The sequence below is a fragment of the Hydra vulgaris genome, chromosome 14 (genome assembly GCF_038396675.1).
Source record: "Hydra vulgaris chromosome 14, alternate assembly HydraT2T_AEP".
Classification (NCBI taxonomy): domain Eukaryota; kingdom Metazoa; phylum Cnidaria; class Hydrozoa; order Anthoathecata; family Hydridae; genus Hydra; species Hydra vulgaris.
The window spans coordinates 19,686,452-19,712,196 of NC_088933.1; the positions used below are offsets into that span (position 1 = coordinate 19,686,452).

At 26.9% G+C, this 25,745-nt stretch overlaps 1 protein-coding gene across 1 annotated transcript in view; it reads left to right on the forward strand.

Annotated features, from left to right (window-relative positions):
* The window catches only part of LOC101234523 (FYVE, RhoGEF and PH domain-containing protein 6), a 69,899-nt gene that overhangs the window by 36,798 nt on the left and 7,356 nt on the right, over positions 1-25,745 (forward strand). Inside the window, exons 12-18 of the mRNA XM_065817665.1 lie at positions 2,820-2,870; positions 7,713-7,771; positions 15,453-15,524; positions 15,638-15,706; positions 17,044-17,127; positions 17,324-17,403; positions 24,579-24,609. Coding sequence (XP_065673737.1) covers positions 2,820-2,870; positions 7,713-7,771; positions 15,453-15,524; positions 15,638-15,706; positions 17,044-17,127; positions 17,324-17,403; positions 24,579-24,609 — 446 coding nt within the window. The remainder of the gene's footprint in view (positions 1-2,819; positions 2,871-7,712; positions 7,772-15,452; positions 15,525-15,637; positions 15,707-17,043; positions 17,128-17,323; positions 17,404-24,578; positions 24,610-25,745) is intronic.

The following is a 25,745-nucleotide window of genomic DNA, read 5'->3' on the forward strand; positions in this document are numbered from 1 at the left end:
TACTCAGTAACTTCATATTGGGCAAAATCTTTCTTTATATAAATAGCTACACCACCACCTCTTCTTCTGTCACTTTTGTCTTTCTTGTATAACAGGCAGCCATCTAAGTTTGGTACTGAGTTTTTAGAAAACAATGTTTTTGTCACTGCAACAATATCTATTTGGTGAACTCTTATAGAAGCTTCAAATTCCATCAGTTTGTTTTCCAAATATGTTATGTTAGTGTGCCAACATTTCAAATCTTATCTTTTGTTGCTGGTATATTGTTTTAAGTTTAACAACTTTGTTTACCTGTATCATTTTCCAAAGAATTATTAGATTTATTCTGTTTGCGTTGCAGTTAAAAGTCTAATAGTCTTTCTGCTTCAGTTTGATCAGGACTGATTGTACGTTTTCAAATTGATGGTTCTTTTTTAAATATTTCACAGTTGCTTTTATTGGATTTTTATCAGCCTTGTTAAAAAGTGTTACACAATTCTCATTTTACATACAAAATGGCGATTTGGATACGTGTTCAGCAATTTTATGTTAAGCAAAAACTTTTTTATTTTGGAATGTTTAAATTATCTTTTTAAGTTGTTTATGTGGCATTTATTCAAAAAAATATTAAGTTGTAAAAAATGCATTTAACCGCAGCTTTGATTTTTTTTTTTGTTAAAGAAACTGATTTTTTTATATAATTTTTTTTTCAAGTTAATAGACTAAATTAAAAATTATATTAAAAACAAAAAACTTAAATTTAAATAAAAATTTTAAATAAAAAATTTAAATTTGGTTTTGAACAAATGTAAAATGGTTAGTAAAATGTAGAATGTAAAAATTTTAGTTTCAAAGAATGTAATGTAGTTTTTTTAAAAGAATCTAGTTAAGAAAATAGTTTTGCTATATTTATCAAAGAAGAAATTTTTTTCTTATCATCTGTTAATTTATTACATAAAACATAAGTCTCTCTATCATAGCTAACTAGTTCATTACCTAAAACTAAATATCAAAGCTGTGTAAAGTTACATTTTTTAGCATTACTTTTTTTCCTTATGTAATAAAATGTCATAACAAGGCTTGAGCTTTATCCGGTAGTTCTACAACTATTGGATATGATTTATCTGTTCTTGATCTCAATGTCTGTTAGTAATTTTGATTTCTTCTTTAATAACATAATTTCAAAAATGTGCTTAATATTATCACTTAGAATTTCTAAGCTCTGCAATCTCAAAAATTATCTTTTTATCTCTCTTCATTTTTGTTGTTACTCAACAGCTTTAATAACTGTTGTTACTCGACAGCATTAATAACTTTTAGTTGGCTGTTTTGTTTTGAATGTTTACTGGCTACCTTATCCAACTTTGAACTTTATTTATTCTTGAATTGCATGCTGCCTCGTTGTAAACTTGCAGTTTCAATTCATTTATTTCATTCTGGTTAAGTTTGAGAGCTATTTCTAGCTCTGAAAGTTCAGTATACCATTTATTTATTTCAATGCTTTTTTTGAATAGTCTACTTCAGTCAACTTACTTAGTCCACTTGTCTGATCTGCTGAGGCGTTAAGTTTGTCTTAATACTTAATAATGGTAATAAATTGTAACAATTATAGGCAAGTCAATTACCAGTTAAAATAAAAAAATGGATGCACTAAAGTGCAAATAAAACAAAAGTTTCATAGAACGTAGTAAAGTTAGTTTCGAAATTAAAATAGACTAAATAATAATTAAAATAAATAAGTACTTAAAAAAATCAAAAAAAACAAAAAAAACAAAAATAAAAGTAATCTAAATCTCTACTATCTATACTTATATATCTCTAAAAATATACTTACAAAATAATTAATGAGGAAAAAATATAGTTTTTATTTTATTTTCACAAAATTATACTTTATCATTAAATAAAATTAGTACAACTTATAAATATTTGAATTCATAAGATCAAATAGCAGAACTATATTATTATAAAAATGCCACACATAAATATTCTTAAGCTTAATTAACTTTTATAAATAAGTAAATGAAGTAAACATAAGTTCTAAATATATTTTGCATCATTGCCTGGCTGGAGAAGAATTTGTTGTCCAGAATCTTTAAAAGTAATTCTTTGCTGTAACATACCTTGAAATAATTTTCATTAAGTTGAGTTTAAAGGTTATAATCATATTTAATATACCATTGAATAAATGGCATGTTGATAAAAATATTTTAGAAACATGGTTTCAAAAGAGTAATTTGAAACAATTTTCAAATTAGCTTGTTCCTTTAAATTCCCTTTAATTAATTAGCAAAAATGTCCAATAAAAATAAAAAATGAACTAGAAATAAATGGAAAAAAAAATAGAAAAAAAAAAACTTATTTAAATTGCTTTGCTTCAACTAAGAACAGTCTGATGTATAGTATGCTGATGGCTTACTGAAGATATTTGACATCTTACTTATATATATGTATGTATATATATATATATATATATATATATATATATATATATATATATATATATATATATATATATATATATATATATATATATATATATATTATATACATATATATGTGTATATTATATATATATATATTATATACATATATATATATATATATATATATATATATATATATATATATATATATATATATATATATATTATATACATATATATTATATACATATATATTATATACATATATATATCACATACATATATATATTATATACATATATATTTATATATATATGTATATATGTATATATATATATATATATATGTATATAATACAACATTTGTTACATTTTTTTAATATTTTTAAATTATATGATGTTACTTTGATTTATATAGAGTATTTGAAAAATCTCCCCAAAGATAGTGTGGATTTCAAGGATATAACAGGCAAGTAATTTTTGTTTAGTTATTAGCAAACCTTGAAAACATAAAAAATGTGTATGTATGTATGTATATATATATATATATATATATATATATATATATATATATATATATATATATATATATATATATATATATATATATATATATATATACATATGGTTAGAATTTAATAAATACGACTGCGTATAAACTTTTTTTTAAATATATATATTTTAATATTAAGATATACCCTTTCGATATAGACACAGGTTTCACATTATTAAACCAAAATGATGTATCTCTCAAATTAGAAGAACCATTAAAAAATAGCAAAATTATTGATTATGATCGAACATCCACATTGACTACTAAATTTCAAAGACAATTGTGCAAATTAAGAAAAGAAGGTAAGCTAGACACAAATACATACTTTAAAATGTATCCATCAGATTGTAACCCACCAAGGATTTACGGAATGATTAAAGCTCAAAAACCAGAAAAAGATTACCCAATGCGCCCCGTTGTATCAACAATTAACACACCACCTTATGGAACATCTGATTATCTTGTTAAAATTATTCAACCGACTCTGAACAAAAATAAAAATAGACTTATGAATTCTAATAGTTTTGTAAATGAAGCTAAGCAATGGACAATAGATCCTAACGAAATTCAAGTTTCATTTGATATAGTCAATTTATATCCATCCATACCTATTGACGAAGCAATTCCGGTTATTATTGATATATTGAACGCTGACATTGATGACTTAAAAACTCGAACTAAACTTACTCTTGCAGACATTCACCAATTAATTGAACTTTCATTAAGCATATGCTATTTTTTATATGAAGACAATATCCGAGTAATACCTAATTCAGGTCCTATAGGTTTATCTTTAATGGTTGTTATGGCGGAAGCGTTTTTACAAAATATAGAAAGAAAGGTCCTTAACATAGCAATAGTTTATACATCCGAACCAAAAACTTACAAGAGATATGTAGATGATTGTCACGCTCGCTTCGCTTCAATAAAACAACAACTGTTCCTGAACATCCTTAATGAACAACATCCTGCCATAAAATACACAGTGGAACTTGAAAACAACCTCAAACAACTCAATTTCCTAGATATTAATATTACAAACACAGGCTCTGGAGCTTATGAATTTCAAATACATCAAAAGGAGGCTATTACAAATGTTCAACTTAAACCTAACTCGAACATTAATCCTAACATTATTATTGGCGTTTTCAAAGGATTTTTATGTCGTGCAAAAAGAATTTGCTCTCAAAAACACCTTCAAAAAGAAATTGATTTTCTAATAGACATATTTGTTGAAAATGGCCACGACAAGAACATTCTAAATAATATTACTATAGACTTTTTAAAAAACGGTTTAAAAAACACCACATGTCAACCATTAGATACCCAACCCTTTATAAAACTACCTTGGGTACCAATTGTTGGTCCAAAACTTCGTAAAGAATTTCGAAAACAAAACATAAAGGTTATTTTCACATCAATTCCCAATTTAAGAAATATTTTTTGCAACAATAAAACTAAACTACCACTAAATACAAACCCTGGCGTATACCAGCTAAATGTTCATGCGGTTCGATATACATTGGTGAAACTAAAAAGAAGGTGATATCGAGATGTATTGAACACCAGAAAAACAGCTTAAAAGAAAAATGGTCCAGTTCAGGTGCAACTGAACATTCCAAAACATACCATGGTAAGTTTGATTGGTTGCACCCCAAAACATTATCTGTAGCCCCAGAATATCGAACTCGGAAAATCAGAGAGTCACTCGAAATAAGCAAAGCTAGGGTTCGACAGGAGTTAAGAAATGGTGATGTGGTTCTCAATCGGGATGACGGTGATAACGTGACAACTAAAACCTGGGGGCCATTTTTTAATAAAATCTGCTGACTTCAGTTATTTGAGGAAAAATTTTTTGTATTATATTTTGGCTTTTTAGTGTTATCTTTTTAACGGTTTGTTTTTACTATAACGATTTCTTTGTAACTATTTTATTTATTATACCTGGTGACGCTGATCACGATAGATCAGCGAAATATCGAAATAATTATATATTATTAAAAATATATATATTTTAAAAAAAGTTTATACGCAGCTGTATTTATTGAATTCTAACCATATTTTAACGTATAACAAGAAAATGACTTACAAAGATTATATATATATATATAAATTAGTAAAAACTTCAGAAACATGTTTCTCCATCAGTAGGTTCATCAGGAAGCTTCCTGATGAACCTACTGATGGAGAAACATAATGTTGAAGACAACTAAAAATTAGATGAGTGTTTTTACTTATTTATTATTGCTCTGTTCTTTAAGAACATTGAGCACTCTATTTGTGGAATACACTAACATAATATATATATATATATATATATATATATATATATATATATATATATATATATATAAAATTACTCCTCGGAATTGGGATTGGCGTCTGGTGATGATTGCCAGCCTGAGGGTGGTTAAGGTTGGTTAAAAATCGCCAAACTCATTTCTATGTTTTATGGTAACTCCTTTGATTCAATTTTTTTTTGCCAACCTCTAACTGTTTGAAATTGGCAATTTATTGTCGACCTCATATTTTCTTATTCTGAGGGCTGATATTATACACACACACACACACACACACACACACACACACACACACACACACACACACACACACACACACACACACACACACACACACACATATTAGGGTTATACTAAAAGTATAACCCTAATATATATATGTGTATTATATATGTATATATATATTTTTTTGTATATATGTGTATATATATATATATATATATATATATATATATATATATATATATATATGTTTTTATGACTCCACACCCCTGGATTTAATTTACTAATTGAAATAGGCTACACATTCATTAGTTTTATTCATTCTTTGAAAAAAGGTCGCCCATCATGATCCTTACTAGCCATATATTAGAGATTTATTCTCCAAAGTCATCTATCTATCTATTTATCTTGGACTCAACAGAAGAAGAATTTTATAAAGATTTTTGAATTTACAATTTTTTTAATTAAAAATTGTAAAAATTATGGATACAAGAGGTTATTAAAAATCAATTTTTGTTTGAAAATGTTGTTTTTTGTGTATAAAGTTTGTATTTAATTTTTTTTAAAACCATTATTCTTTTTAAAATCTTTATGAAGTTCTTGTTCTCTTGAGACACAGATTGATGTATTTTTAAAGAAGAAAATTTCACAAATATATATGCAAGATATCAAGGGTCATGGTTTATGACCTTTTGAAAAATGAATAAATCCAATGAACCTTTAATTAATTTCAAATTGATGTTCACCTATTTTTGTGTATATATATTTATGCATTTTTTTATAAAGAAAAATACACAAACATAGGAAAAAAAGAATCAAACATTTATATCTTTAATTTATTTAATTATTAGTTTTATTTAAGCTTCATTGTTTATTTCTTTAGATTTTTATAAATGTTTTTCTCTCCTATTTTTGTTTTTTATTTGAAAAGTTAGAATTTTATCTATTAATGCTTTAAATTAGTAACTTTGTTAGGATGTTTTAATTAGCTAATAGAATCAGTAAATTTTTAATTATATATTTATATTATTATTTATTGTATAATATAAATAATATTTATATTAGTATATTATTGTAGGTCCTAAAACAATTGTTTCAGGATCTATTTATATTTTTCATTTTATTTTCATCATATTGTTTGTTTATGCGACACAATAGTCACAAAAAGTGACCAACGGAGCCGTCCAGTTACGTAGACCTGGGAGAAAATGTGAAAATAGAAGTAGATTGTAGATAATGTCATTGGATGAGAATCATAAATGGATGTAAACACTATTTTGTAAAAGGAATAAAATTTTTGGACTCAGGGATAGGGTAAACAATAAATCTAGTCATCCTAAACAAATGATAAAACAATGGTCTATGAGTAAACAAGTCAATATAGATCCGCAGATTTATTAATGGTAACCATGGCTGAAATTATCGCACCTTACAAAAACAATAAAATAAAATAAGTAGATAATAAAATATTAAGTAAAATGATAAAAAATGATTGTTCGGGCAATATAACAAGAAAAAACAGGCTAATAGATGTGCTACTATTTATGGTCTAAACTCTAAATAATAAATTGAAAACTAATAATCACCTGTGGGACATAAAAGTATATAAATGTCATTAATGTAACAAATTCATAATATAAAGCTCACAAAGCGCTATAATACGTGGGTGTAAGAGGTAAAAAAATATTGGTGCTATGATAACCAGTCAGAATTAAGTAGTGGATAATGGTGATCCCCCTCCTCAGGAATTCACTGCGATCACCAATGACGTTTCGGAGAGCCCGAGACCTAAACTAACGCCACTCATCAGGGGCGTGTCCTTGCACAGATCTCACCGCCTGCACATATTTTTCATTTATAATATTTAAATAGAAGAACTTTCTTATGCTCATTCTTTCCCTCAATTCTCTAAAAAATATCAATTTTTATTTTTATCCATTTAATAAACAAAGTTTCATAATTATTATGGGTAATATACTAAAAACTTTAAAATGTTTTTGCATCAATTTAAACCTTTAATCAATTTAAGGAGTTGATCAATGTCATTAGATATGTAAGATTATTTGTTTAACTAAATGTCATTTTAAAATGTTCTAAGTATGATTACAGTTTTTAAATTCTTTATTTAATTAATTACTTTCCTAATGTTGTTTTAGTAGTTTTATTTTAACTAAACTTTGTTTATTATTATTTGTTGTCTTTTTATTCTAATTAAGAAATAAAATGTATTCATTAGATGGAGTAGAAATTGTCTCTGAAATAGCTAACCACATCAATGAGAGCATGAAGGAAGGAGTAAGTTTTTTTGTTTTAGTTTTTTACAATTTTTAAAAATAAGGTATTTATGTATTAGTATTAGCTTGTGTACAAAAGACCACATTTACTGTTTTCTCAAAAAAGAAAAAAAAAAGAGATCAAAATGCTATTGCATTAGATGCTGATTTTATATTTAAATATTACTTTAAACTATTCATAACTTATTGTTAACAATTTATATGTATGGCATAATGTTAACATTGTACACACGCTATATGTGTACAATATCAACATGCTGTCAACATTGTAAACACTTTATTTATGCCATGCTGTTAACATTGTAAGCACTTTATATGTATAATTAATTGTCAACATTATAAACACTTTATATGTCTTATAAAAACTAGTTTTAAAATTTTTATATATTATATAAATAATAATAAAAAAATACTCGTTGTGCTGGTCAGTAAAATGTCTGACTCATATGACTTTCATTTGTATTTCTGGTACTAGAGTTTCAGATACTGGTATTTTGCATTTTTGGACTTTAGATTTTTGTCGTATAGAATATTATATATAGAGTTATATTACATATTATATATAGAATATTATATAGAAATATGATAAGTAAATGGTTAATACTATTGTTATATGAACATTTTAGTGTTAAGGTAAAAATTCAATGTTTTCAAATCGTAAGATGAAATTTAAAAAAAATATATTTTTAAAAATGCAGCAACTAAAGTATTTATAAACACATATTTTTACTAATAAGTGATAGGTGACACTTTTAGTTGATTTTTAAATAGTAAATTGCAACACAACATATTGGCTTGTAATTTGCAACAAAGACATGTTTTTTTGCTCCAAAACTGAATGTATGTTTGAAATGTAAAATCATCTAGTGCTTAAAATTCCATACTTTTTTTTTTGGTAAGTAAAATTGGTAGATAAAAGCATAATTATTTTATTTAATGTTTCAAATATTTAAACACAACTAGTTGAATAGTCATTATGTAAATTCTGTGTTTTTATCTCCCTTTCCATTTTTCAACAGTAATATTTTAGTTTTTTATTTAAACACTTTCTTGTAGAAACTTTTTCCTTTTAAAACATTTTAAACACTTTCTTGTAGAAACTTTTTCCTTTTAAAACATTTTAAACACTTTCTTGTAGAAACTTTTTCCTTTTAAAACATTTTAAACACTTTCTTGTAGAAACTTTTTCTTTTAAAACATTTCAAACACTTTCTTGTAGAAACTTTTTCCTTTTAAAACATTTTAAACACTTTCTTGTAGAAACTTTTTCCTTTTAAAACATTTTAAACACTTTCTTGTAGAAACTTTTTCCTTTTAAAACATTTTAAACACTTTCTTGTAGAAACTTTTTCTTTTAAAACATTTCAAACACTTTCTTGTAGAAACTTTTTCCTTTTAAAACATTTTAAACACTTTCTTGTAGAAACTTTTTCCTTTTAAAACATTTTAAACACTTTCTTGTAGAAACTTTTTCCTTTTAAAACATTTTAAACACTTTCTTGTAGAAACTTTTTCCTTTTAAAACATTTTAAACACTTTCTTGTAGAAACTTTTTCTTTTAAAACATTTTAAACACTTTCTTGTAGAAACTTTTTCCTTTTAAAACATTTTAAACACTTTCTTGTAGAAACTTTTTCCTTTTAAAACATTTTAAACACTTTCTTGTAGAAACTTTTTCCTTTTAAAACATTTTAAACACTTTCTTGTAGAAACTTTTTCCTTTTAAAACATTTTAAACACTTTCTTGTAGAAACTTTTTCCTTTTAAAACATTTTAAACACTTTCTTGTAGAAACTTTTTCTTTTAAAACATTTTAAACACTTTCTTGTAGAAACTTTTTCCTTTTAAAACATTTTAAACACTTTCTTGTAGAAACTTTTTCCTTTTAAAACATTTTAAACACTTTCTTGGAGAAACTTTTTCCTTTTAAAACATTTTAAACACTTTCTTGGAGAAACTTTTTCCTTTTAAAACATTTTAAACACTTTTTTAAAATGTGTTATAACTAGAATTGTTAACCAGAAGGTTTTGTAAATTTAAAGAAAAATAAATTATTTTGAAAGAATATTGATAATAAGGGACTAGTTTTTTTTGTACCAAATATTGATTTTGCAAGTACTCATTCTAAAATATAGTCTTTACAAGTTATTTTTCAGAATAAAATTTTTTTGCTATATACAAAGCAATTTTGTAAGTAACATTTGGAAGCACTTGTGAAAGTAAAGCGCTTGTGAAACAAGCATATTTGCCAAACTTCATTTTGAAGCCTATTAAGAAAATTTGTTCCTTAAATAATTTTAAAATAAATTGTAAAAGTTAAACATCTTTATGTACCATAATGTTTTAAATGAAATGTTATCTTCAGAATTGCAAAATGTTAGCTGTTTGAAATGAATTCTTTCAGAAAACCATGCGGAACAGTCACTTAAGTAAGAAAACTTATGTCATAAGAAATACATTCATAAAAATATATTCATAAAATAAATCATAAATCTGTTCATAAAATATTTGGACCATCAAATAACAATATCGAAAGGGAAGAGCTAGATGTGTTTCAGGTTTAGATTTGGAATAAAATGAAGACATGGAAAAAGACGAAAGTTGCTGTATTAATTAAAGGTTTATATTAAATTCATTCATTTTGTTAAAAGCTTGAATCAAGGTTATAAATAACAAACAATATCATGTACTTTAATTCCTAAAATAGAAAGATTATGCTTTTTATTGCAAACTTCAGATGTTTTGATATGGTTAAAAATAATTTCTAAATTCTTTCTTAATAATAAGTTCATTACAAAATCAATATATGCATTGTTTTTATTTAATGGCACAGGTTGGGTTGCTTACCCTCCACTTTTTCTGTATCGACTTCTCGCATCACTGTTAAACTGATATGCAGGTCTACCATCTTTTTTTATTTTTGTAAATTAATTTAAAAGCGCTAATAATTGATAAACATCCATCAAACTTCAGGTCTCCAAATAATGGAGAATCAAATTTCAATTAAAAGTTTTATAATTTTATATCTATTTAATTTTTCTTCTTTTTTTTTTCATTTAATTTTAAATCTTATGAGTTTATTAGAATAGTTTCTAACTGTCTTTGTTTCAAGTGAGTGTAATGGTTTGCTTTTTGAAAGTTGGCTTTTTATCTACTATTTAAATTGCATATGATGAAATTTATAATATATTCTTCTCTTTTAATAAAGACAAACATTTTATTTAAATTGTAAAAAAAATCTTAATTGTAAAGTCAAACATTTTATTTAAAATGTAAAAAAAATCTTAATTGTAAAGTCAAACATTTTATTTAAATTGTAAAAAAAATTTTAATTTTAAAAACAAACATTTTATTTAAATTGTAAAAAAATTTTAATTGTAAAAACAAACATTTTATTTTAGGTTTTACATTCTTTTCATAGCTTTTCTAAAACTTAAAGCATTTAGAAGCTATTGGGTAATCCAAAAAATCATTCAACGCTTTTTTTTTATCATTTTAGAAGATGAATGTGCATTTAGTTCTATTTGAGTTTGAGATTTAAAAATTATTTTCGCAATAACTTTTGACATTATGTGAAAAAAAGTGTTTTTTTCATTGTCTTCAGATAGAACTTAAGTAGCTGGAGTCAGTTCATCTTCAAGAGGTCAAAAGTTTCCATTTAAGACATGACAACATATATAGCATTTTGCAAAGTAGCTTGAGATCTGAAAAAAATACCATTTGTATTTTGGATCAAGCAGAGTGGTAACTGAATAATGTTCTGTTTTTTTAATGGCTGAAAAACGTTTTTCCATTGCATTTTTCATAACAATTTTTAACTCCTAGACACTGGCGTTGCTAGAGATTGTTTTTCAAACTTTGTTTATTATTGTCTTTTAATTTATTTTGATTTTGACTTATTGTTGTTAATATTTGTTAATAATTGTTGTTAGTTAAGGTGGCAGCATGGCTTAAAGTGTAAAGTTTGCTCAATCATATAATATGTAGAGTTCTTGTGGCAACATTGCTTTTTAGGTCATGTCTGTCTTTTATATCCATTTGGATTTCGTGATATCTGTAGAGTTCAGTGGAGAAAGCAGTAGAATGACATGCATAAGAACAGAGTTTTCGACTCTGATTGGATCTGAAAACAGTTTTTTTTTATCACAAGTTAAAGAGAGTGGTTAAGGCATCCAGCTGACTCATGGTTACAACTTGGTTCATTAAAGGCTGCATTACTACATTTTCTGCATTGTCTCTTAGACAAACTTCAATTTTTGAAGAAGTTTCCCTCTCTTCTGCTGTTGTTTTGATCTTGTTGAAAGTGTTTTTTTGTGGTATGCTTTTCATCAAATTGAGAACAAGAGATGCAGAATTTAACACGGTTTTAATTTTTTGGAAATAAAGTGAACTGTCATTCCCTTATAGCTATGATGAAATGATGACCATGTATTAAGATAGAATAACATACTTTCAGCTTCTGGTTGAACCAATTTTTCTTTGAGAGCATTTTTTAATTTTTCATAAGTTGATCCAGTAAACTTCTGTAGTATTTTTCGCTAGCAATTTTGTAATTTGGAGCAACAAGAGCATGGTGCCTCAAAAACCCAGCATCATTGACAACAGACCACTGTTGGAGGTCAAGAACCATCATTTGAAAAATTGACTTGTGAAATTTTTGGCCTTTTTCAAAATTTGAATTAATTTTTAAAGAGGCTCGAACCCAGTTTAGAATTATTGATTTTAACATGGCAGTTCTTTGTTTTTTTTATCATATATTAAAGATTGAAACTGTCTTTTTCTTGTTTAAATTCAATTCAGTTTTTTGTTGGCTTTTTGATTTCCTGAACCTTCTGGCGTAAGTTTGATGTCAGGATGATTAATTACCAAGTGTGACGTTAGTTCATATAATTCTTGTTTTTTGGAGTTGTTTGATCCACTTGAACCATTCTTAGATTGTCTGCTTCAATTTTTTTCATGCTAAACATGTTTCATGTATTTCCATGCTAAACCTGTTTTTCATTTTGTTAGAATGAAATATAATACTGTTTTTCAATGTTGCTAGTTTGCGTCAAGTACAAATGTTAAAAATATAGTTGATAAGTTTTTATTTACAATATTTATTTCAATGATTGCTACACAAAAATTCCCTTTGAACAATTAACATAAATCAATATAAATGGTTAATATTAAACTATTTGCTCTTTTGACAAATATTAACAATTTTAACATTACAATTCTCTTAAGGAAATTGTAGCATTGAACTTGTCCAATTGTAGTAGTTGTCTAATCAGACATTGTTTTCAAACAGGAAAATTATTGCGTGAATGCAATAAAAACAGTTGCGCTAAACTTAAAAAGAGTTGATTGAAGAGAAACAACAAATAGATTTTCAAACAAAGCCAAATCTTATTTCCATTAATTTTTAAGCTTTGTTTTAATTTAAAAAACGTTTTTTTTTTTTTTTTTGTTTTTTTTTTTTTTTTAATGATACAAGGGTTGTCCCAGAACTACCTAGCCTAACAAAGAAAACACAAAAATTTTGAAAAAAAAACATGGCTGAAAGCCTTAACCTTTGAAAGCTTAACTGTGAAATTTAATTTCTTTTTTTTTTCTTTTTTTCTTTTCAGATTAGCGACCATTAATAGTGAACGTTTTCAGTAAATTTTTAGTATTGAGAAAATTGTTCATCATTATGTCATTCAATATTTTTATTTAAAAGATCTCAGTCCAACCGATATCAAAAGTAAACTAGATTCTACTCTAGGGGAGTCTGCTCCCTCATTTGCAACTGTGAAATATTGGGTTGCAGAGTTTAAAAGAGGCCGTATGACCTGTCAAGATGAACCCCGCAGTGGTTGACCAAATGAGGTCACCACGCCAGATATGAATAAGAAAATCCACAAAATCATACTGGACGGTTGTCAATTGAAAGTACGTGAGTTAGCTGATATGGCAGGAATATCAAAAAGTGCTGTACATCGCATATTGATACGATGTACTTCCTTTTTTTGATGTCATCCTCACGATGTTGTCTTTGGTCAATCGGCACCCATACACGATGGGTGCCAATTGACTAAAGACAACGTCGTGAGGATGTTTCGATCAATTGTTAAGCGATGTTTCACAAAAATAAGGCTGAGTTTTTGTGTCAACTTATAACTATAGATGAAACATGGGTTCATCATTTCACTCCTGAAACAAAAGAACAGTCGAAACAATGAACCAAAAGGGGAGAATCAGCTTCGAAGAAGGCAAAAACAACTTCATTGGCTGGAAAAGTTATAGCGTCAGTTTTTTGGGATGCGCATGGGATAATTTTCATTGATTATCTTCAAAAAGGAAAAACCATCAACGGTGCATATTATACAAACTTATTGCAGCGTTTAAGTGAAGAAATCAAGGAAAAACAAAGTGTTGTTTTATCAAGACAATGCACCGGTTCACACATCTATTATTGCTATGGCTAAAATTAATGAATTAAAGTTGGAATTGCTTTCTCGCCCACCCTATTCACCAGATTTAGCCCCATCAGATTATTTTCTAATTCCAAACTTGAAAAAATGGCTTGGTGGGAGGATATTTTTTACAAATGAAGAGGTAGAGTCTGGGGTTGATGGCTATTTTGCAGAGTTCAGTGGTTCTTACTATAGAAAAGTGTATCAAGCTAAAAGGGGACTATGTTGAGAAATAAAAAAAAAAAATTTTCAAAATTTTTGTGTTTTATTTGTTAGGCTAGGTAGTTCAGAAACAACCCTCGTAATAACACTATAGTGCTAAATAAAGCTTTATAATATCTATTTTTGGTAGCATTTTGAATCGAAATCTTAAATAAACCAGACCAGGAACAGAAAAATCTGGTCTAACTGAACTAAATTTTGGTCGATCACTACATAAAAGTGATTTTTAAGATTTTTCTTAAAAGTATTTGATGAACTATTATGCATATAATATTATTTATTATTTAAATAAAAATGTCATTTTTATTTAAATAAATTAAAAACGACATTTTTATTTAAATAATAAATAATATTATATACATAATGAATCATTTAACAGTATTTTTATTTAAATAATAAAAAATATTTTTTTCTTTTGTATAACAGTTTAATGAATGTTTTTGAGTCTTTCCGTAAAGTATTGTGTAAAGCATCTTTTACATGTTTTGCTCCTTTTACGAGGGACTATTGCAAAACACTTTTATTAAATAAATCATTTTGCAAGTTTCATTTTGCTTTTATTTTTTCTGGTTAACATCCCTGGTTATAACAGTTATTAACTCTTTAATTTTATTGCACTCTGCTAAATTTTATTTTTGCTAAACAAGTACTTACCAGTGATTGATGAAGGATCACGCTTACAAGTGATTGATGAAGGATCTATTTTTAAATAAATAAATAGAGTTTTGAACACTTGTTTGTGTACCTATATATAGACCAGTGGTTGATGAAGGGTCTATTTTTAAATAAAAGTTTGAAGGATGAATTTTTATCTTTTTTGCAATTTTTATGTTTGATTTTAGATTTTGATTAAAGTTTTTTCAAAATATTTAATGAAAAATTTTTATTATTTTTTTAAATTTTACTTAAGTAGATTTAGACTTTAAGAATTTTATTTTTCAAACAATTTAGCAATTTTCAGCTTGCAATTCATGTAAAAAAAGCATGTTTTTTTAATGCAAAATATATTTATTTTTACTTTAGGAAAAATTTCAGGAAGTTTTACGCATCCAATCAATGATTGTCAATCATAAAGATCTCATCAAACCAGGAAGAGTGTGTTTTTATTTATCAAATGATAGTTTTGAATTTAAACCAGGAAGAGTATGATTTATTTTGTCAAATGATAGTTTTGAATTTAAACATAATTTATTTAATTAAATATTTAGTTTCTAGTAAAGGAAGGTTCTTTACAAAAGATGAGCAGAAAAGAACTACAACAGCGTATATTTATTTTAGTAAGTTTGATTTATTTAAATACATTAATTTTAGTAAGTTTGATTGGTATTACTTTTTTATAGCTTGTAATAACAAGTTGAATGTGTCATTTATGTCAAACATGATCATCATCATAATTATAAACAGTTTTGCTTATAATTTTTAAACTATTATCATATACTTTTATATAGAGAAAATTAGAGTATGTAATTTACACTTAAACAGTTATCAAATAAACATTTTTGCAAATATTTTTTTGATTGCGTTGTAGAGAATCTTTTTCTGAATAAGTCGATATAAAAGTTTTTGGACACATAATTTTTTTTCCCCCTTATAAGTGGTCATTTTTTTGTGTAACTTTGCAGACTAGTCAAGAATCTTTGCAGACTAGTCAAGAAAATTAAATTACCTAATTTGGAAAAAAAATATTTTTAAAAAGATAAAAGTATTTTTAAAAAGATAAGCTTTGTTTTTTGCATAAATTTTATGTGCAGCTATTGCATTTTAGATTTCTAAATTAATTTATGCAGAATAAATGAGTAAAAACATAATAATTTATGCAGAATGAGTATAAACAAACTTCAGCTCAAAGTCTAATCAAATCTTTTTGTAGACAGAAAAAACAACCTATGAATGTAAAATACATTATAAAATGTTTTAAATAAGAGATATGGATGATAAATGACTTATGGAAGATACATAAAGAAGAATTTATGTTAATTGTAAACAATAGTTTATACTTGTACTTTTTTGAGATTTCTCCAATTTTTTTATTGTGCACCATTTTGTTCATAACAAGTGGAGTTCTTAGTGGTTAACTGCCTCTGATTGGTCAAAGGACACACAGCCATTTAATTCAACACTTTTTTAGACACGATCTACTGGTCTTGATTTATTGGTAACCTCAATTCAATGATTTTTGTAACTAAAATTAGTCATGTACAGACTTTATCTTGAAGATATTTATTTTATTATTTTAATAATAAACAGTCAAAAGTGGACATTATGGACACTATGTTGTAATGATAGTAGACAGGTTGTACTTATACAAAACAATATATTGTTAATTTGCTTACCTGCTCATTTGTCACACATTCTGTAGCCAATAGATTGGAAGGGGTGTGTTATATATTTAAATACAACTCAAAACTCTCTACAACTTAAAAAATTTTAAAAACTTTTTCCTGTAAAATAAAAGTTTATTAACTATTTCTTAACTATTTGATTTCATTTGTTAACTATTTGATTTCATTTAATGTCATTTGACTGGTGTTCTTTAATTTTTTTTTTCAATTTGTTATTTTTTATTGTTATTTTAGGTTTTAATGTTTTTTTATGTTGTTTTTAATTTTTTAAGTTCACTGACACTTTGTTATACTGCTCTTCTGTTGGTCAAACACAACTTAAATTGATTCATGAACTTCCTTTAACTGAAATGGTTGTAAGTTACTTTAACTGACCATTTTATATATTATTTTATAGATCATTTTATTTATTAAAACAAGTACATTTAGTACAGGTACCAATTTACAAGATTAAACAAATGATGAATCGTTGAATATTTTATTTTATTAATAATTTTGTAAATGTTATTGTGAATAGACATCATGTTATTGCAAATCTAATTTTTGATGCAGGTTCAATACCCTGAATTTGAAGATATGACAAGTGAATTTAGTATTGTTAGTAAAAAGCGATCATTTTATCTAAAAGCTAGGTAAATTTCTGTTTTCATCTTTACCATGATAATTATTTCATATTTTTCTGTTATATCTTATTATTTTAGTTCTATTAATTATTTTAATTCATCATTCTCATTTCATCATTTCATTATCATTTTATCATTATAAAAAATATTACACCTTTTTTTTTAATTTTTTTTTTACTGTTGTTGTTTTAGTTTTTTAACATCTTGCTCTGTTGAAATTTTTTTTAATAATATTATTTTTATTTTCTTTATTTTTCTGTTATATTTCTGTTTTCATAATTTTAACATTAAATCATTGAATCAATTAATTATTCTATTTCATCATTCTCATGCCATCATTTTATTCATGTCATTTTTACTCATGTCATCGTTTCATTATCACTTTATTCATTATTATAATAAAGTATTACACATCATCATTTTTTTTACTATTCTGTTGTTGTTGTTTTAGTATTTTAGCATTTTGTTCTGGTGAAATTGTAAAATTGTTCTTCTGTTATATTTCTATTTTCATAATGTTAACATTAAAGCAATTTTATTATTATTAGGGTTTGTAGATTTAGAAAATGCATTTTTTAAATAAAAATTCAAAAGTATTGAAAAAGCACTTATCAAAGTTATATTTTCAAAATTAAAAACCGTAAAGTTTACATTTTTAAAATTTTTTCTTTAAAAGTTAAACTTTAAAGTTTAGGTGATAAACACATGTGGCCTGTGTGTGTATTTTCATGTGCGCATGTGGCCTGTTGGAGTGTTTTCATGTGCACATGTGACCTGTGGGAGTATTTTCATGTGCACATGTGGCCTGCAGGAGTATTTTCATGTAGACTGTGGAAGTATTTTCATGTGCATATGTGGACTGTGGGTATGTTATCATATGCACATGTGGCCTGTGGGAGTATTTTTGGTCTAAGATAACAAATATTAAGTGAAAGTCAACAGCAAATTTACATCTGATCATGAAATATCTTTGATAAGTTATAAAAAGAATAACATAAACCTTTTTTTAGTTTTTTTACTCTTTGGAATGTTTTTTGCTTTTGGCATAATATAACTTCCATAACACAGCGCATCACTATTTAAACCTTCAAACTGGCAGCTCTTTATAGACAACTCTACCAAAATTTTAAATGTTGTTCTTCTACATAATAGAAATTAGTTGGTTACACTACTCTAAGCCTAATCCCTTCGTCTGAAAAAACATCACACTGCATCATGATATTTTTGGTGCAACAAATACTTTTGGAAAATCATTGCAGACTTTAAGACTTACATTGCAGACTTTGAGATTAGCTTTGCTTCAAGGAAAAATTTAATAAATTGTGTTGTTTTCTGTGTCTTTGGGCTAGTATCAGTCTTTAACAACTGAAATGTTGTATGACAAATATAATTTGATTTTAGTAAGAAGCTTATATTATGTGTTAACAACATATAAGATATAAATTGAAACATTTATATGGCTAATTTTTGTGAGTCTTTGAATATATTAAGTAAATTTAAATATTTGAGTAACTGTAAGTCACTGTAGTAATTTAACTGGTTGTTTTGATTTAGTTTAAAGGTAAATTTACTATGATGTACTTTATCCATTCAGTAAATCAAACTAAATATAACCTTAAAATAATATTGGCTTCCCCACAGAAATTTTAAGTAATTTAAATTCAAAAGTGCTTTATGATGAATAAAATCTCTGCGCAAGAGAGAAAAGATCACACTTCTATTCAAAAGATAAATTTAGCGTGACGTACTTTATGACCCCTAATAAAAAACTTTGACAAAAACATTACTTTTAGAAATGGCCAAAAAAAAATACTATATTAGAAAAGAAAAAAAATTAACAAAAAAACAAACTAATTGCGTTTAATAATTAAATATTAAAAAAAAAAATTAGTTGCGAAGATGTCGCAAAAAGATGAAGCAATTGCAATATGCCTAATTTGAGCCCTGTTATCGATTGCTTTCCATGCACTTACTATAAGCAACTGTTGAATAATTTTATTAATTTTTTTTGGCACTGGATTTTGGGTGCTGGATGTCCCTAAAACCTCATATGCTGAACACTCATCTAAATAAATTGAGACACAAAATTAGGAGCTACTTGGAAGAACAAGATGAGCAATTCAAGAAAGTTGTGAAGGAGATAGACAGGTACTAAAACCACTACAGTTAGAAAATGATAAAGGGCTGTATCTGAGTCCTATTGCAGGAGTGCAGCTATTACTATAGTCAAGGTTGCACTCCTGTACTAGCACTCAGATATAGACTCCTATCATTTTCTTTGTATACAAAAAACCAAAACACTTTTTATGCAAGAAATAAAAACACTTTCTTTATATCTATTCTATATATAAAGAACCAAAATATCCTGTAGCAGTAGCTAAAAGTCATTTTTATGTTATGTTTGCTTGGTTATGTTAGTTTTGTTGGTTGGTTTGTGGTTTGGGTATGTAATATCTAAAATGTGTGTGTGTATGTATATATATATTTGATAAGTGATTTTCTACTTATTTTGTTATTGCCTCGTTATTTTAAGACATTAAAAATTTTTTATGTGTATATATATCATGGCCTATTCTAGGAAAAAGTTTTGCGCGGCAGTACCCCCTCGTTCCGGCAAACTTTAGCAAAAAGTTGCAGTTTTTTTTGTAAAAACAACGATGTTTGCTGCAAAAGCGTAAAAAAAAAACGTTTAAATAAATAAATAAATAAGGTCCTCAAATTTTATTTTAGGCGGCGCCCAAATACGGTTGATGCTATCGAAAGCAGTTTAGAATAGCCTCTGTGCCCTGTATATTTACACACTCACATCTTAATATATATAAAGGGCCATGTGTGTTTGTGTGTGTGTTTGTTTGTTCTCTATAGAAATCCAAACCGATATCGATGAAATTTGGCATGGGGGTAGTCCTCGAGGGGGAGAAGGTTCTTAGCTGGGTTTTGACCCCGTACCCCGATCCCCGGGGTCAAGGGGGCCCAAAAAATTATATATTAGTAGAAAATCATTTAACAAAAATTTTTTTTCATTTTACACTGTGTTTCATCAATAAAGACTCATCAGAAATTCATTTCTGATGAGTCTATTGATGAAACACAGTGTAAAATGAAAAAAAATTTTGTTAAGTGATTTTCTACTTATATATCCAAAAGTTCAGATTTCGTTGTGGGTTTTCAAATTTTTCAAATTCAAATAAATTTTTGCATTTTCGTATTGTGAAGGGCTATTAGTAAATATTAGTAAACTTTTGGATTTATGTTAACATTTTCTTATAAAGTTGTAAATTTTTAAGAAATGAAATCAAAATTAGAAGTAAAAAAAAAACGTTATGCAGAATACCAAGCTTATTATGTTTCTCGGAATGCTGATAAAAAGAAAGAAATGTCCAGAGTTAGATCTAAGAGATATCGAGAAAAATTGAAAGCCGATCCTAATAAAAAAGCAGCTTATGCTGCTAAAGCAAAATTAAGAGTTTTAAAAAGTCGCGCTTTAAAAAGAAAACTTTTAAATCAATATCAAAGACCAAGCTCATCTTTTAAAAACGTTCAACAAAGAGGAAAAGTATTGAAAAAAGTTTTAAAAGCACTACCAACTTCAAAGGAGAAACAATCTGAAATTCTTTCTATTCTTTCAAATAGCTCTGCTTGTAAAGATAATTCGGGTCTACCTCCAGCATGTTCAAAGCTGTATGGTCTTTCTGAAAGCGATGTTTTAGTAGTTGTAAACTTTTATAATGAAGATGAAGTTTTCAAATATCACCAAACAAAAAAGATGTTACTCGAATTCATTTATCTGACGGAAAAGCAAGCAATATTCAGATACGTCATTTATATTATACGCTAAAAGAAGCTTTCGTGTTATTCAAGGAAAAGCATCTGCACATAAAAATTGGACTCAGCAAACTTTGCGACCTTCGTCCACGCAATGTAAAATCAGTTACAAAGTTTCCGCATAATGTTTGTGTTTGTAGTTTGCATGAAAATATGCGATTTGCCTTAAATGCATTAACAAAATCAATTCAAGCGCCTTCAATCAAAGTTGGATCTGAAATGATAAATAACTTTGTTTGTGAACCGTACACATACGATTGCGCCTATGACAAATGCGTTGCATGCAAAGGTATGAAACAGTTCGATAAACACTTGCAAACTGTTAATACATTTGGTTTCGAAGTATCCTGGGACGAGTGGAGAAAGCCTGAAACTAAAACATATGCAAACATTGAAAAAATTTCAAAAAAGTCTACTGTAACAGAACTCATCCAACACATATCAGCGATGCGGGATAAGTTCGTTAAACACGCATTTGTAAAGAAAAACCAATCAACAATTTTTAATAAACTGAGGAAGGTTTCGATAAATATTAATTCTGAAATTGCAGTAATCGAAGTTGACAGGGCTGAAAATGCTAGGTGTTTCTATCAAAATGAGCCACAAGCGGCTCATTTTGGTCAAAATCAAGTTTTCTATCATGACCCTAGCAGTCTGGAACATTGAGTTAAAAACATTTGCCATAGTTTCAGATTCAACTGATCATACTAAGTCTTCCGTTATACTGTACGTTGACAAAATCCTTCACTTTATTCCTGATCAAGTCAAAGAAGTACACATGTTCAGCGATAATGCCACTTCTCAGTTCAAAAACGTTTTGAAAAACGTTTTCATAAAAAATTCTTCTGGCATTTCTTTGCAGCGATGCACGGGAAAGGAGTGGTTGACAGAATAAGAGCTACTGTTAAGCGAATCGCAGCCCTGAGAATTAAAACTAGTCAATACGAAATCAGGTCAGCAGCAGATTTTGCGTTAGCATTACAAGATTTGCAAATATCTGTAATTCACATGTCAGAAAACGATACAAGATAACAAAAAAGTGAACTTGTATTCATTTCAATTTTAAGTTATTCAAGAAAAATCAAAGGTATATCAAAATCACATTATTTTTATGTTTAGAATGATAACGTTGTTCCGATGCTATTTTCACCTGAGTATAATTAAAATTTATTACAAAACAACAAAACTTTTTAAAATGATTTTAATTTCGTCTTTTTGTTTCGTCACTGAACGTTGCGTCACTGAACTGATAGTTTTTTTTCTGTAAAATAAAACGATATGAAAACTTTATTGTTTGTGGCTTTTTTTATGACTACCTTATTGCCAAATGAATAAATTACAACAAAAAAATCTAACAAGAATTAAAATTTCAGCGAAAACTCCATTTAAAAGTATGCTGATAAAAAAGCACTTTTTTCTGCGTTGCGTCACTGAACTCATGTTTTAATTTTTGCTATGTAGCAGTGTTATTTTAATACAATTGTGTTTAGTTTATATTATAAAATTTTAATTCAAGATTTATTTAGAGTAATAAAATATTATTTTTGAGTTATAGAAAAATTTCTATTAAAAAAAATCCCTCCGCATGATGCGTCACTGAACTATGGAATTGGCCACATATATATATATATATATATATATATATATATATATATATATATATATATATATATATATATATATATATTTTAAACATCTTTGCTTTTAACAAGGCTGCAAGCAGCCACTAATTAAAGTTGGAAGTTACTGGAAGAGAAAAAATGAAGATTGTAGAGCAAGATAACGATTGACGGACGACTTAAAAGATTACAAATTGTATGAATCAGGAAAGCAAGATGAAGGAAGCGAATTCCAAAGAATTGATGTTCGAGGAAAAAAACTAGGCGAATAAGAGTTTTTGGAGCACTTAGGAACAATCACAGAAAAAGGATGAGACTTAATTGAATGACGAGTAACACGAGATTGAATTTTAGTAGATGGCACAAGAGACGCTAGCTCTTTAGAGCATTGCCCATTATAGTATTTGTAGAAAAGAGAAAGAGAAGCAACATTATGACGATGTGATAATGTTTGGAGGTTGGCTGCAAGAGCAGGTCCAACTATGTTTACAATGCGTTTTTGCACCTTGTCTAAAAGAGAAAGGGCATCATTAGAAGACCCGCCCCAGATATGGCAACAGTACTCCATACAAGGCCAGATTTAAGAGTTATAGAGATAGAGAATGGAATCCGAAGTAAGAAAGTGACGAGCTCGATAAAGAGATGCAACCTTAGCAGATGCTTATTTTGCAACTGATTTGATATATGGTTTCCAAGAAAGATTGGAAGTAAGAGTTAATCTTAGAGGATGAAGAGTAGGTGACACATCGAGTACATCACCGTTCATAAATATAGGAAGATCTAAATTATTGCGATAACAATTGGCTGAAAAAAATTGAGTTTTATCTGAATTAAAGTTCACCAGCCACTGTGACCCCCATGCTGTAGCAGAAGTGAGATCCTTTTCAAGCTCAAATACCCCCTCCAAGCAATCAAAGGGTGTTTGTTTCTTATCACGACAAGAATAAATGGTAGTATCATCAGCAAACAATGCCACCTTAGATGTGAGAATATCTGGAAGATCGTTAATGTAAATTAAAAGGAGTATAGGGCCAAGGATAGAACCTTGAGGAACCCCCTTAAGTTACAGAATAAGAAGAAGAGAGAAGGACAACTTCTATGCTACGATTGGAAAGGAAGGATTCAATGATCTTAAAGATGTTGCCGGATACACCATAAGAAGAAAGCTTATGGAGAAGACCAGCCTGCCAAACTTTATCAAAAGCTTTTGAAATGTCAAGAGCGATGGCCTTAACCTCTCCACCTTGATCTAATGCACGATAAAACCTGTCAGTTATTACTGTTAGCAAATCAGCTGTAGAACGAGAAGATTGAAATCCATATTGATGGTCAGCAACACAAAAAACACAAATACCTCAAATCAATTTTTTGAAATTTTAATTTTTATCTCTTTTTGAAATTTTAATTTTTATCTGTTTTTGAAATTTTAGTTTTTAATGTTTTTTCATTTTATGTTATAAAACAATTATTTTTACTGTATGGTTAAGTTAATTTTAAAATCTATTAGATTTTATAAAATTTAAAACTGAGAATTACATAGTTATTAAATTTCCATATAGAAAAACTAAAATAAATAATTAACTTTTCTTGACACATCTGCACACAATTTGTCAATTTTTATGAGAGAATTATTGATCCTCAGTTGTTAAATGTGGTTGTTTTCAATTTTATTTGACAATACTTCCTGGCTTCAAATTTTAAAACAATTGTTTTAATACAGCTGTAATTTTTTTTATTCAGTTCAACCAAGGAACGTGATGAATGGGTTAAGGTATATTATTTGCATTCGAATAAAATTATAAATAAATATTGCTGTAATATTATTTTAAAAGTTTTACATCATTAACTTATATCATTCAATTAGTAATATTCAAGGGAATACTGATTTTTGTTTAATTGATTAAAATGATATAAAATTAAGTTCTCATAAATATTTTAAAAAGTTGTCACCTTTCTTAGATTTATTTATCACTAGAAATAACATGTTTTTATTTCAAGTTTTATGAAATAATTTCAATTGATATGAAACTTATAATATTGTTTTCTTACATAATAAATAAAATATACTTCAATGTATAAATTTAATATAGATTAAAAAAATAAAACTTTTGTAATAAAATAATACAAATTTTTGTTAAATAAAAAGAAATTGATTTAATTTCCTATGTGTATTTAAAAATAAACTATTATCTTCCATATCTAAAAAAAAACTATTGTTTATCATACATTCTTTATCTTACACTTTATCAGACATTTATCATGCCTACTTTCATTCTTAGACGATGTATTGTTAGAATCCATTCATATTTTTATTATGATGTCAAGATATATTTATATACCAGCTGTCACAGGTTTGAGAGAATAGTACTTCTTTTTTTTCTTTTTTCTCCTTAATTTAATTTGGATTAAGTTTTAAAATATTATAGAAAATCATATAAAAATTTTTAGATGAAAGTGAAAAATTTTCTACCTTTTTTGGTTATTTTAATGGTACAACATCTTTCAACATTTAGCTAGAAGTAATAGTGTATATCTTTTAGTCAAAAGTAATTGATTTGTAATATCTTTTAGTTAGAAGTAATAGATATGATATCTTTTAGCTTTTTACTAGAAGTAATAAAAACGTTTTGTCTTGTTTTTTTAGTGTAAAACAAAAAGCCATAAATGTTATCATATTGAAATAGGCAAGACAATTGTACTTAACGGGTGATGCGGAAGTTATCGGACAAAATAAAAATGTCAAAAACTTATTTATAAATAAAAAAACAAACTACTATTATTTTTTTTTAAATAAAGCATTTATCTTTTAATAAAAATATATTATTTTTTATATGAAAAAGCACCACCATCTGCAGTTGATCTCAATTTTGCTCTGACGCCTTTCATATGCGACTGTAAAAAGTTTAA